The 15543-nt window shown below is 39.9% G+C and overlaps 1 protein-coding gene across 1 annotated transcript in view; it reads left to right on the top strand.

Moving 5' to 3' along the window:
* Nucleotides 1-2556: 2556 nt before the first annotated feature.
* The window catches only part of LOC130904548 (E3 ubiquitin/ISG15 ligase TRIM25), a 49163-nt gene continuing 36176 nt past the window's right edge, over nucleotides 2557-15543 (top strand). The window contains exons 1-3 of the mRNA XM_057817385.1: nucleotides 2557-2659; nucleotides 3301-3430; nucleotides 14503-14901. Of these exons, the coding sequence (XP_057673368.1) occupies nucleotides 3314-3430; nucleotides 14503-14901 (516 nt within the window). The 5' untranslated portion in view covers nucleotides 2557-2659; nucleotides 3301-3313. The remainder of the gene's footprint in view (nucleotides 2660-3300; nucleotides 3431-14502; nucleotides 14902-15543) is intronic.

The raw sequence follows: 15543 nt of genomic DNA, 5'->3' as shown, positions 1-15543 counted from the left end.
TATGATTTTTCAATAAATTGTAATTTACTGGGGTTCATAAGTATTTGTACTTCTGAGAAAATCAGTATCAATATTTAGTGCGGAAGCCTTTGTTTCCAATTATAGAGGTCATACGCTTTCTGTAATTCTTTACCAGGACTCCACGTATGGAAACAGGGATTTTGGCCCATTTCTCCACACTGATCTTCTCTAGATCTGTCAGATTTCGGGGCTGTCGTTGAGAAACACGAAGTTTCAACTCCATCCAAAGATTTTTTTTTTATTGGATTGAGGTCTGGAGACTGGCTAGGCCACTCCAGAACCCTGATATGCTTTTTACGCAGCCACTCCTTGGTCAGCTTGGCTGTGTGCTTCGGATCATTGTCATGTGGAAAGATCCAGCCAGGACTCATCTTCAAGTCTTTGACTAAGGGAAGAAAGTTGTGACTCAATCTGACGATACATTTCACTATTCATCCTCCGTTTTTATACAGTACAGTCGTCCTATCCTCTTTGCTGAAAAGCATCCTCAAAGCATGAGGTTTCCACCCCCATACTTCACAGTGGGGATGGTGTTCTTGGGGTTGCACTCATCTTTTTCCTCCACACATGACGACAAGTAAAGTTTGCACCCAAAGGTTCTACCTTGGTCTCATCTGACCAAATGACATTCTCCCACGACCCCTCTGCATCTATGAGATGGTCCCTGGGAAACTTCAGACGGCCCTTCACACGTACTGGCTTCAACAGTGGAACCTTCTGAGCAATGCATGATTTTTAAACCATTGCACCATAGTGTTTTACTGACAGTAGCCTTTGTAACTCTGCGTCCAGGTCTCTTCAGGTCATTTACCAGCGTCTACCGTGTTCTAGGCTGAGCCCTCACTTTTCTCATCATGAGTGATGCCCCGTGAGAAGAGATTTTAAATGAAGCCCCAGTCCGAGGTAGACTATCAGTCTGTTTAGCCTTTTCCATTTTCTAACAATTGCTGCGACTGTTGATTTATTTTAACCAAGCTGCATTCCAATTGTCCCATAGCCTTGTCCAACTTTGTGGAATTCAACAATTTTTTTCTCTGGTGTCTTTCGAAGTTCATGCCCATGGTAGTAGTTGGATTATGACTGCCTGTGGGGTGCTAAGGTGACAATAATAAGCTCAAAAGGGTGGTGGGTGAGTGGGTACTTATGGGGTAAAGCTCAAAATCTCAATTTTCTAGGGGAAGAAACATTTTGAACAGGAAGGCATTTAAAAATAAAAATTTTTAACTATTTTTACATTTTTTTAAACCGCAAAACCCTAACTGGAGGTGAGAGCATGAGAGAGCATAATTAAAGACACCATGATTTTAACGGGATATTATCGCGTACTTACCTCTCTTCGATCCGAAATCTCCATGTACCATGTATCACCAAGTGTCAAGACACAGATGTGAATGGCCACAGAATTTTTGACAGGATTTTATTGGTGAAACATGGTAATATAACAAGGGGCGCGATGCAGAAATCGCAGACATGAAGGAGTGTTCGAGATTTTCTTTTTCATATATTTACCCTTTTAAACTTTTTTTTTCTCTTTGTTTGGATCGATTATCATCTAAAATATTGGGGGAAATGCGACAGTAACAAAAAAAAAAAATACAATTAAGCGATTGTTATGAGGTAGATACCTGAGACCTATTTACAGACACTATTTTTTTCATTGTGACGTAATTTGTTTAAAAGTTTAAAATGTGCGAGTGAAAAATGTTTTAGTTGTTTTTTTTTTTGTTTGCTTTTTTAAAAACTAAATATTAGACATCAATTAATGATTCTAAGCTAAAAAAAAAAAAGATATCGAATAATAAATATAATTACATACCTTCTTTTTATGGCTGGGTTGAAACAAAAGCGGTTGTGCGACAACTGTAAACGGGGGTCTCCAGAGTAAAACAGACAAATTAAAAATAGTTTGGGGGCTTAATGTGCCATGAATCTGCTATGGCAGCATATAGACATATTGTTCTATCAAACACAACAGTTCTTTTTGCTTAAAATACAGCAGCATATTCTAAAGAGGGGTGCAAGAGCAGAAACTGCTTTTTCATTCTTGTGTTTTCCGACAAATATGCATAAATTGACCATCATTGTATTTTTTCTATTATGTTTTTTGACAATATAGATAAATTTTTTAATAAATACAACATTAGTACAAACTGAAAAAAATTAAATGAATAACAACAGAAATACACACCGGTTACGGTTTCATGTTTCGGTGCCTTTGACATTCGTTCAACCCCCCCCCCCCCCCCCCCCCCCGTAGGCCTTTGATAAAATAACAAAAAAAAATATCGTAATTTATGCATAAAAGGCTTCATTAATTGCAGACTCATTGGTGCCTGAAGGTTACAATTTAGCCAGTAGAGAGTATGCATACCCTTTGTAACCACTTTCTGCCTGTAGGAGCACACTAGTTTCTAATAATTTTTGGCCTACTACATTAATGGAATGACCCACATCAATTTGATGAAATTCTTTCCAATAGTTTCCGACTTCACGCAGATATGAAGAATGTTGAAAAATATGGCGGCGATTGACGCAAACGCAAACATGTGCCCTGACTACTTCGGCGAGGCCACGCCCCCTGACGTCATATTGAAACTGGCCGTACAGGTTGTACTGAGAGACAAGTGCCGAGAAACAGGTAAGAAAACTTTTGCCCATTTTCACCCTCTTTTCAAAACTCACAATGACTTGAGGTAGACTTGAAGACGAGTGAGCTTTTAATTGGGAAAGGAAGTGAAAAAAAACAAAAAAACAAAGGTCCAACGTGTGCTTTTGAAAGGTGTCGAGAACTCATCAATCTCAGCAAGAGGATACTACACGAGTGGCTCCGTAGTTTCACGCCGATAGTCGAACTAGAGTTTCTCTAAAATTTGAGTTTTTACTTCACTTTGACATAGTAAAACTTGTAACACTCGAATTAAAGAAGCACATCAATGACCTCCCTTCTGTTATATTGAGTTTAATATTATTTCATAAATATCTCATTGAATGCTAGCTTTTGAAGACAATAAATCCATTTTAACTGCATGGGACTCCCAGTCAAAACGGATTGGACGTCTATAGCCGTCAATGGCAATGAAACGTGACCATTCACTGCTAGTTGTAAAACATTATAAAAGTGTGTATATTTGTGGCTCCACCTTCTGCTCACGGGTAGTGGTGAGAATTGTGGATCACGTGACAGGAAGTAGGTATCTCCCTGTTAGCAGCACCTGAGGAATGGGGCGTCACCGTTGAAGGGCTTCCTGTTTCACTTGTTCTCTTGTGCGTTCTTTCCAGGGCAGGAGACAAGATGGCAGAAGCGGCGGTGCCAGCCGATCTCTTCACCGAGCAGGAACTTACCTGCTCCATCTGTCTGGACCTTTTCACTGATCCCGTCTCCACGCCGTGCGGGCACAACTTCTGCCAGGTACTGACATAGGTACACCTCCTTGGCTAGTGTCACCTGCGTTTAGCTTGTTAGCTCAGCATCAGTGGGTATGTTTCCATGCACTCAATAACCACTCTTGCAGTCGGCGTGATGTCACGATGACATCACCTCGCATAGCAACGTGTCGCCATTTTGAAAGGGGGGCACGCACAGGTAAACATCCGTAGACAAACGTCTGAAATTCATATATTTCAGCTGTGTTTTGTGTCTTTTTCTCATTAAAACATCTTAAACATGACTTATTATCAGGAGCCACTGCCGACAGACGCGAGGAGGCGATACAATTTAAAATTAGCGTGTAGTGGGCTGCAAATCAGCCCATACAAAGTCGCAGCTGATAGCTGGATAAACAATCCAAAGGAATTGCCTGCAGTGGAGTTCGGAAACATCTAGAACTATTTCATAAAGTCACCCAGTAAGTTGACCTTTATCAATTACGTGAAATATGTACTGTGTGGAACTAAGAAAACTGGAAGTATATACGGAGTAGAGATGTCCCGATCGATCGGCATCCCGATAGATCGGGTCCGATCACGTCATTTTCAAAGTATCGGAATCGACAAAAAAATGTCGCACATGCCTTTTTTTAATATATATATATTTTAAATAAATCGTTTTCTAATTGTATTTAATGTTACAGACATAATATGTTGCACTCATCCAGAGTCTTAAAGCTTAAGGTAGGGTTATCAAATTTATCCCGTTAACGGCGGTAATTAATTTTTTTTTTAAATTATCACGTTAAAATATTTAACGCAATTAATGCATACGCTGCACTGTCCACTCACGCATTGTCGGGTTCAATCTGTAATGGGGCCATTTTACCTATATATAGCGCTAAAAGGTAGCGTAAAATGAGTAGAGTGAAATTTGGCTGCCTTTGGAGCCTTTTTTTAATTGGTTAAATCCTTACAATCCCTCTCCTACGATTTGAAACATCGTGGGAAGCAATGTGGGGAAGAAAGGTAGTAGTTGATCTTTTCTTAACACCCTATGTTATTTCCCAACGCAGAGAAGATATATCAATTGGTACCACTACGCACAGTCATGGGTACACTTCCCATCATGCATTTGGGCTAAACAGATGGCTACAGTATCATTTACTGAAAGCTCAACAAATACACTAGATGGTAATATTTAGTCACAATATACAAAGTCACATTTATCCTTTAAGAATTACAAGTCTTTCTATCCGTGGATCCCTCTCACAGAAAGAATGTAAATAATGTAAATGCCATCTTGAGGATTTATTGTCATAATAAACAAATACAGTACTTTTGTACTGTATGTTGAATGTATATTCGTCCGAGGTGTAGTCATTTTTTTTCTTAATGCATTGCCAAAATGCATATGATCGGGAAAAATTATCGGGAATGATTGGAATTGAATCGGGAGCAAAAAAAAAAGCAATTGGATCGGGAAATATCGGAATCGGTAGGTATTCAAACTAAATCGATCGGGATCGATCGGGAGCAAAAAAACATGATCGGAACAACCCTAATACGGATTGATTATTTCTGCCGTAACCGGTAATTCGCATCCAAGCGTTATTTAGCCGTGAACACGTCACGGCAAAATAACCAATTCCCACCAGGCCAATAATATACCAATTGACCGATCAGAGCAGTTCACGGCAAAAGAAAAATAACGCTTTGCGAGTTGTCGGTTCCGGTAATAATAACCACTGCCTAGTCTATTGAATCCTAGCAGCTAATTGGGGCAACAACAACAAAAAAAATCGATTAAAGTTTACTCACCAGTAATAAAAAGTCGGCTGCAAATGTAAATGTGCCTGGTCCACGGAACCGTCTTCTTTTACTGTTCCTTGATTGATTGCTTTCAGCCAATTGCTTGTCCTTTTCTTCTCACGAGCAAGAATGAAGAATTTCAAATGCGGCTCCGAACTTTTCCTTGTGTTACAACCCGCAACACGGCAACTTTTAGTCATTCCGACGGAAAAAAGACAGCAAAGAAGACAAAAGTTTAACGCATTTGTACTACAATGCACGACAGAGCAACTGATTGGGACTCGTGTTTTGCCCCCATTTCAATATGGTGACTCTTTGTTGCATTTCAATATGGCGACGCCTTGTTGTGGCTGGTGACGCCATTAATGCCCGGATGTCCGACTGCGAGAATAGGCGGACTTTGACTTTTGGGGCAGGGGGGGCACAATATGTTGATGACCCCAAAACTCAGTGTCAGCAATAAAATTAACTTACAAGAAAGTTATAATAAGTTGAAAATAAGTGTTTTTTTGTTTCCCATTATTCTTTAAGAGAATTCTAAAATCAGGCTGCTTAGGTTATACTTTTCGCCAAGATCGTCATTCTTTGAATATGGTACGCCCACTGGTGTCGTGCCAATGTAGTTACCCTTGTCAGGGTGGAGCCACTGCACTGCACTGATTTGCTTTATTTCTGTGTTTTGGTGATGTAATTATCGACGAGGTTTTAAAACATGGCACATCCATCAAAAAAAAACAAAAAACTTTTTTTTTTTTTCTGTAGTATACCGTAACATGCGTACAATGTATCAGTGACTGTGTGTGGTTTAGGAATAGGGAGTTTTGCCACAAATCAAGCGCTCCCTTTCTGTGACCTAACGCTGAAGCGATGGCAGTATGCAGCACGGCTGGCTAGTAAAAAACAAGCATGGCATTGGTAGTGTGGGATTTTTTTCCAAGTTGTCAGTTGAAAAGGCTTCATTTGCAATTTGTAACAAATGCAAAGCCGAAGTTCCACGAGGAGGGAAAAAGGTGTCGAGCTACAACACATCCAACTTAATAAGCCACTTAAAACATCACCATCGCTTTGATTGTGTTTTAAAATTCACTCAAATTATATTTATTTGAAAAAAATTCATTTGGGCACTTTATTTGATGTTGAAACTGTTGTTTTTCTTTGTTTTGTTCATTATAATAATGTTCATGTAATCATGAAAAATCTGGTTAGGTCAAAGGCAAATCTATGCTGAATCTACCACTAGTATTTTTGACCGAATGGTAGGGTCCATTTTATCCTTACAACATATGGTTAGACAACATAAATTAGCAATATATTTGAATTCTTTAAGGTTGCTTAAAAGTTGGTGGGGACAATTTGAGCATCCTGAAAAGTTGCTAATGTTAAGTCCATACCGTCCCTATGCAAACTTACACCCTTGCCTGGTAGCCTGCCTTTCTTCCCCCTTTTCAGATAAAACTTTTTGTCCCTTATTGCTCTCGCATGCTTGCAGAATCCGCGCGAAAACGTACGCATTGACTTCCGTCTTTACAATGAATAGGGAAAGGGGGAAGTGACGTATGCCATAAAGCAGTCAGCACATTTATAGTTTTTTTGTGTGGCAGGGTTCCTGCCACCCTCCTCAGAGTTAATTAGTGCCGGTGAAATCAATACAGACCCCCTCAAGATATAAAAGAGGTGTCATTCAACTAGTTGTCAGTCGACATATTACCACAAATTAGGGGTGCACGATATCCATTTTTTAAAACCGTTACCGATACTGACAACTTCCTGCTCTTCAAGCTGATACCGATACGATAACCGATAATACAGTGGGGAGAACAAGTATTTGATACACTGCCAATGGGATTTCCCATTGGCAGTGTATCAAATACTTGTTCTCCCCACTTTATATATATAACTTTTAAATGCATATTCACCTGAGTTTTTGAAAACCTGGAGACATGAAAATCACTCACCTTTGGGCGAAATTCACCGTTTTGAAGTCAAAAACTGTGACCTACGTGAATTGTGTAGATCCGAGGAGAAAATTTTTAGGGTGGGGGGTCATAATTCCATCTAACTAACGACATGTTTTATTGAAGTTGCTAAGCCTGTCGCAATATGCAATGAGTCCATTTATCGCATGGTAAATAAAAATGAGTGCGGTAATTTTCACGGCTGCATTTTATCACCGCGTGCGTGCGTGCATACATTTGTGCGTGCGTGTAGATGACATATGAGACTCCAGTTGTTGTGTCCAGATGTTTATTGGTCAACAAGACGCCGTAGAGTTACAATTTACACATACAAAATAAGGAAACACATCTATATTAAACACTGTAAACTAGGGCTGCAGCTATCGATTATTTTAGTAATCGATTAATCGATGAACTAGTTAGTTCGAATAATCGAGTAATTGAATAAGGAACATGAAAAATTTAAATACCTGAGCTGAGCCTCAAACGGTATAATTTTTTTTAAAATGAGGATTTATGCACAACAAAAAAAACTATTGGCTAACTTACATTGCAAAAGTCCACTAGCTTAAACGCTATAAAATGCTACGTTTTTTAAAAAAAAAAATTATAATGCTCTTAACAAATGGTTCAGACACATATTCCGTCAAAAACGACTAAATATACCTATAAACTAAATTACGAATGCATTAAAAAACATTAGGTCAAATAAAACTTGGTTTACGTTGGTCTTAACAGGGAGCAGTTGGATTCAGCCATGTGAAACGAGGCAGACCAGAGGGCAGTGTATTGACCCTAATCAATAAAACTAAATGCAAACACTTTCCAAATGAACCATTACAACGCTACTTTAGTTAAACGAATACTCGAAGCAACAAAATTTAATTCGAATATTTTTTTCTAACTGAATACTTGAGTTAATTGATTAATTGTTGCAGCACTACTGTAAACGTTAGCATTGCTGCATTGAGACTAATGGGGGAAAAAGACTACCTACTATAGCCTGCTATAAAACATTGGCAGTCTTTTCCGAAACGCAAACTTGCGGTTAAAAGGTGACACTTCAAACATGAAAAATTGCTGGTTAACAGCATTTGCAAATGAAAAAATATATTGGCGACACAACAAGCAATGACGAAAAGTGCTTTTTGCAGCGTGTAAAGTTGTTAGCAGTTTAGCGAACGTACTTCCGGTGAACAATTCAAAATAAAAGCATGCCACGTTTGCCATATAAATAACGATTTCTGGAGTTAATCCCACATACTTTAGAATTAATACTATAATATGTAAATGTTATAATACTACAGAAATCAGATTCTACACTAAGAATAACTTTAAAATAACACCCTTTTTAAAAAATATGATTGGCAATGAATAATATAATTATTATATTACTATTATATGTAGTAGTGATATCAGGGGTCGCGTTAACCGAATATTTTCCGTCGTTGACCGTTTTTTTAAAACGGTGACGGAAAAAACTGAAGTCCATCTGTCATTTTGACAGGTTGCAATTCACACCCCAGACCACAGGGTGGCGAGTGAGCATATTAATTAGATATTGTCTCTCTTGATGCATGACGTCGTTGGCCTTACTCGGAAAAATGTTAAGGCAACTGAGTGTCCGAAGTTTCTTCAAAAAGCCCCAAAAGGACGATGGTGTTGATAAAAGAGGTGAAAAAAGAGGGACTGATACAGTGGAGGATGAAGGACAAACAAGCAATCAGCCCTCGGCAACTACTGAGCGAGCAAGCGGTAGCAAGGAGGTCAGGAGGGAGTACAGTGTGGTCGCAGAGCGCGGATTAAGCCACCAGAACAACATCAAAACGGCCATGAGAAGTCGTCTGTCCGAGGCAAAAGTCCAAAACCTCATGACAATAGCCTCTGCAGCAATCCCACTTGAGACATTTGATTATGCACAAGCGGGCACGCAATTCAAGTCCATGCGCACCAGGAGGAAGCTGTGGGACTGCGTTCAGGCCACAGCAGGTGAACTGTTAATTTCATTGTTCCATATGTAGCCTACCTACTGGGGCCACAGTCAGCTGTTTTTGTCACTGCGGAGAAAAAGTTACATATTCATCTGCTTGATGGGTGATGGCACGGTGTGGATTCTCTGTTAAGCTTGTTCGGACAGAATATTAAATAAAAATGAATGAAAACTAAATACTATTGAATATGTCATTATTATCATTTTTAAAATTTAAGTGACGGGTAAAAATAGATTATGACCGGATTTTTATGACCCTGTCAGTCAAAATGACAGACAATGAAAAAGTCTAGCGCAACCTCTGAGTAATATACTATAATAATAATGCTAGATGTTTTTTTAAGAATTGTTTTGAAACATGTTGGAAAGTCGAAGTCAGTGTTCTGAATCTGTTTACATTCCATTCTTTTGCACTAGTAAATGCTATCAGCTAAGTCTGCACAATATATCGTTTGAACACCGCCATCTCAACGTGCGCATGCGTAATAGTCACGTCGCAGGACGTGCAATTGTTTTTTTTTTTGTTTTTTTTTCAACATTTAAACTTTTGTTTTACTTCTTAAACTCAAGTGTGCAGATCCTGGATTAAACTGAGTCATCTAAATTAGCGCCAATGGCGCCATTTTTCAGGGCATCGGAATCTGGTGAAAAGGGTCGGGTTTTTATTTAAAAACAACATACATTCATGTTTTTCTGTTTCATGCTTGTACAGCACCACAGCGTCTCACTGTCCCTCCTGCTAGGCAAAGCGACCAAACTGTTTTTCTTGGTCAACAGTGCAGCTATCCCAAACGGAACTATTCAAGTTATTTGGTGAAAAAGTTTCTCGTTTTAAAATCGATAACTCCCAAAAACTGGCAATGATAGTTTTTTCCAATATCGTTCAGGCCTACAATCAGCATTTGACCTCATTGTTTATGTGTGATTAATTATTGTTATTGACATGTTTATTTGTATTTGATAAAGAATTTAAGTGTTCCAAAATGTTTTTGTGAATTAATAAGCGTCATCAAAAATTTCATTGCTAAATTACTTAAAAAAAAAAAAAAGACAAAATAAAAAATTATTAGTCAACTAATTGTAAAAATAGTCGGCTGACTAATCGAGAGAAAATTAGTCGTTTGGGACAGCCCTACTGGAACATATTTCCTCCACACCCTTCTCACCTTTTTAACCTCTGACCCATTTTCATGCCTGCATTGTTAAGTGAATTATTTTCATTATGTTCAGACTTACATTTATCCCTTTTCACTTGCTGAATGTGCTGGTCCACCCCCCACCCCCCCAAACGAATGTTTGGTTGGCTGATGACTTGAAGCCCTCCGTCCCACTATAAAGACACACACACACACATACACAGATTCATGTCGACAACATGCTACCCCCTTCGGAGAGGAGGGATATTAGAAGGTTTTTTTTTGGGCCAGTAGCAGCCACTGTAGGTCATGTAAAAAGACGTCAACGTAGGTGGGGGAAACACCACTAATTTTGCTACTGAAAGTCTGACCTGCAACAGTTAGCATAACATTAAACTTGCGAACCGTCAAAACTACAGCAATCAGGCCAGCCTCCACAAGGAACAACGATGTCAAGCTAGTCGTCCCTTTTTTGGATCATTGTTTGCATTATGTGCATTACGGTAATATCGTCCCTACCAATGTTGAGACCAAACCTACCCCCTTGCTACCAGGATATACAGAATAAACATTGGCCCGGCTTTCATTCGCTGGCTGAACTCGTCAGCGCTGATGAGTTCGTGTGGGGGTGGGGGGGGGAGTTGGTTAGCCACACTAAGCAACAGGTTGCTAACCATAATACGCTATTTTGTAGCCGCAACTGGATTCATTACCTTATTACTATTAGTCCTTTATACAGCCGCTGGAAACAGAAATGTTGTTTAATCCATCTGCAGGCGACCGGGAGACTGATTTTTGATTGATTTATGATCTTGCAACACTGTGGATGTGCGCTGGTCCTCATGGGAAACGCAGTCTTCCTTAATGCAAAACACTACCACTTTTGTCCACCGGCATCACTAAAATCGACCAAAACTGAAAAGTTACATAGTGTTGTTTAAAGTGCCTGTGACACGAAAAAGCATGTTTACTTCATAATACACGCGGTATTTTATGCCCCTGAATGATATGGACCGCTTGGATGTGTGTGGAAGCGATCGCTATATTTATTTAGATTTTTTAATCCCGCACCATGAAAATGAGTGACTTCCGGCTTCGGTCTTGCATTGAGGAGGAGGGTGCTGTGACGTGTACGGTAGAAGACGTCCTCTTCACTATACAGTGTACTGTTGTGTATGAGGACAAAGGATTCAGCTGATTTTGCGGATTAATACGTTTATTTTTGCATCACGCCAGCCAAACGGCTGCAGAAAAATCATTCTGTAAGCCGGAGAGGCGTATGCGCCTTTTTGGAGTTTCAAAAGGTTCCCATTCACCGTGTATAATTTTAGAGCTGTCCCGACTAGTCGACATCGTCGACATCATCGATGACGTAAATCCGTCGATGAGCACAACATCCCGTCGACGGTTAATGAAGGGTTAAAAAATATATCCGTGGAAAGTTCAGAATGTTTGACGCTCTGTATGCAAGCGGGGAAAGCGGCACAAAGCCAAAAAAAGCGCACCAGAGTGTCCAAAACATTGACTTATTTCAAAGAAACAAAGGAGGGAACACTCTTGTGTCCTGTCTCTTCAATGCCAAGCTTGGCTGCACGTCGGCCGTGAATAAACACCCAAAGCGCCGTCACCCAGTTTGTAAGTCAATCTAACTAACTAATGACATGTTTTATTGAAGTTGCTAAGCCTGTCACGATATGCAATGAGTCCATTTATCGCGCGGCAAATAAAAATGAGGGCAGTAATTTTCACGGCTGCCTTTTATAGCTGCGCACGTGCGTGCGTGCATACATTGGCTCGTGCATGCTGATGGCATATGAGTCTCGAGTTCCTTTCTCTTATCAACACGCTGTAGAATTAAAGTTCAGACATACAAAATAAGAAAACACATCTATATTAAACACTGTAACGTTAGCACTGCTACACTGAGGTGAATGGGGGAAAAAGGCAACTTACTTTAGCCTGCTATAAAACTTCGGCAGTCGTCTCGTGAAAGCAAACTTGCGGTTAAAAGGTGACACTTCAGACATGAAAAATCGCTGGTTAACAGCATTTGCAAACGAAAAAAATTACCCAAAAAATCTATTATTGACACTACATGCAATGACAAAAAGTGTTTTTTTTTTGCGGAATGTAAAGCTGAAGTTAGCGGTTTAGCGAACGTACTTCCGGTGAACATTTCAAAATAAAAGCATGTCATGTTCGTCATATAAATAGCGATTTCTGAAGTTAATCCCACATACTTCAAAATGCAGATTCGACACTAAAAATACCTTTAAAATGACACCCTTAATGAAAAATGAAAAATCGATCTCTCAATGAATAATATAATTATTATAATACTATTATATATAGTACTATACTATAATATTAATGCTAGGTGTTTTTTTAAGAACTGTTTTGAATCATGTTGGAAAGGCAAAGTCAGTGTTCTGAATCTGTTTACATTCCATTCTTTTGCACGAGTTAATTATATCAGCATTTGAACTCATTGTTTATTTGTGATTTATTATTGTTATTTACGTGTTTATTTGTACTTTAATAAATAATTTAAGTGTTCCAATATGTTTTTGTGAATTGATAAGCGTCAACAAAAAATTCATTGCTAAATTTGTTTAAAAAAAAAAAAAAAAAATTTAATTATTAGATTAGTCGACTAATCGTAAAAATAGTCGGCTGACTAATCGGGAGAAAATTAGTCGTTTGGGACAGCCCTAGTATATTTACTGTGGGAGCATTGGACTTACGAGGAAGTGAGTAAACATCTTGTTTTGTATTATGTCAAATACGAATACAGCGATTACAAAGTAAACACTAAAAACTTCCTTTAAATAAAGGACTACTTATGTTTGATCATTGATAGGCATGTAAAAAGCTTTCCTCATGCTCATTAGCAGCACATTAGCTGCACAACAACTCCAGCCACCCTCCTCCGGGGAACGAACTGTAAATTGCTCTCCGCTGGGCGGTTTGCCAATCCGCGAAGACAATCCACAACCGGGTCGTCATGTCAAATAATCCAGGCTAGTTATATGTGATTTTCCGCTTCGAAGACTTTGAAACATCACTTGGTTTGGGTTAGCATGTCGGCTAGCTGTCACTCCTTCTGGTTTGTTTACATTCTCCGAAGCCGGGGAAGGGAAATGACATATGTCTGATTTAGGTGTCATAAAATATCGTTCGGGAGGTGGGACAGTAAAGGTGAAGTCGACAGTTTTGACCATTATGGAGTCATTTTGCCATGTCATCCTGAATAAATTGATTTTTATTATTTCATATTCCATTTAGCACAAAACTGTTATTTGTCATGACCATGCCATTTATTTAGCAATTGGGGAAAATACTTGGATAAAAAGAATATCCTGTAAAAATATTGAAGTAAAGAGACAGAAACAATGACATTTTGCCGCTCTCTTCGTCGCGTTTTCCTCGTTGTGAATAGTTCCCCCTCGACGGGCTGACTGGTCCTTCTCAAGCCATTTATATAGCTATTGGGGAAAAATACTTGGATAAAAAGAATATCTTGTAAAAGTATTGGAGTGGAGAGACTGAAACAATGACATTTTGCGGCTCTCTTCGTCGCGTTTTCCTCGTTGTGAACAATTCCCCCTCAATGGGCTGAATAGTAAAACCGATGAGCCCAGTTTCCTGCTGACGTCATCCACCTGTTGGGGACGCTAAACCCTATAATGGTAGGCGTGGCTAACCGGCAGATTAAAAGACTAATTTCTCGTCATCTGCGCTTTGCTAAATTGTTGTATATAGTCGAATCGTCTCAGTATGATTCTAATTCACATAATAATGCCATTTAAGACTTTTTTTCTCGTGTCGTATGCTCTTTAATATTGTAATGAAACTTGAAGCGGCATCGTACAACAGAGTTGACACGTGGTGCGTTATTTTCTATAGGAGGCAGGGAAAATAAACATTTAATCATAAAGGCTCATTAAGTATTTGCAACCAACTTTCATTTTGATAGTAGGCTGATGTGGCTTATAGATACATACAGAATATGTTGCCTTCATTATAAGGCTTATAAAAGGATTTTAATTTTTTGCGGCTCCAGACATATTTGTTTGGGTTTTTTTCCCCCAATACTTATTCGTCTTAGTCATATTTGATCTCAAATAAGACTCGTCGAAATCGAAAAAGGGAATGTTCAGAACGGTGTAGATCAGTGTAACGGTGTTGGCTGCGTCATTTACCCGCGTATGTTTGTCTTCAGGCATGCATCGGCGGCTACTGGGCCTCAACGGCTGTGTGTACTTGTCCTCTGTGCAAGAACCCCTTCGAAGAGCGTCCTCAGCTGAGCATCAACAGGGTTTTTGCCGTCATTACTGAGAATTACAAAGCGGCCCGCTATGGTGCGGCCGCCCCCGCCGTCGCGCCGCCAAACGAGGGCGGGCCCTCGGCGATGATCTACAGCGAAGACAAGGTTTGGTGCGACGTGTGCACGGGGGTCAAGCAGCCGGCCGTCACCTCGTGCCTGACGTGCACGGCGGCCTACTGTGAGGAACATGTCAAGCCGCATCACCGCAACCCATTCTACGCCAAACACCCGCTCATGGACCCGCTGGAGGCGCTAAAGGGGCGCACCTGTGCGCAACACCGCCGCTTCATGGAGGTGAGAGCAAGTAGACTAGGAAATTTCTGGAGAACATTTTCGGGTTATTTCCTTAGGTGACGTTGACGGCGCTAGACGCCCAAGTCCTTTTGACTTGGAGGGGGAGAATAAACGTTTATGACGGGTGAGCATTCACAGTCAGTCCTTCCAGTTTAAATTGACAATGACGGGCAATGAGTTCATTTGGGGTCAAGTCCTTGTTTATTTTAAGGTACTTATAGGCAGTGTTGTAAATCTTGCTTTAAAAATGTAATTACGGTTTCAAATTACTTCTCCCAAAAAGTAAAGGTGTAACGGTACATGTATTTGTATTGAACCGTTTCAGTACGTGGTGCTCGGTTCGGAACGGAGGCGTACCGAACGAGTTTCTGACGTAATGTAACCCTTAGTTTTCGAGGCTGTGAGTCGATCGGATTACAGTTTCTTTGTGTAGATTATATTTATGCCGTCTTCTCTACTATAATGAGGACCAACACGGTAGGACAGTGTAACCCAGAAACGTCAATGGCGTGACAACGTGGCCGCAGTGAGAACGCAGTGAAACGCGGGCGTTAAAGTCAATCAGCCAATGCACAACAGTTGCAGTGCGGCCGCGTGTTAAACGCGTCCCAGAAGCAGCTCAACACGACGCACGTGAAAAGA

The sequence above is a fragment of the Corythoichthys intestinalis genome, chromosome 16 (genome assembly GCF_030265065.1).
Source record: "Corythoichthys intestinalis isolate RoL2023-P3 chromosome 16, ASM3026506v1, whole genome shotgun sequence".
Lineage (NCBI taxonomy): Eukaryota > Metazoa > Chordata > Actinopteri > Syngnathiformes > Syngnathidae > Corythoichthys > Corythoichthys intestinalis.
This window is presented reverse-complemented; position numbering and strand designations above follow the sequence as displayed.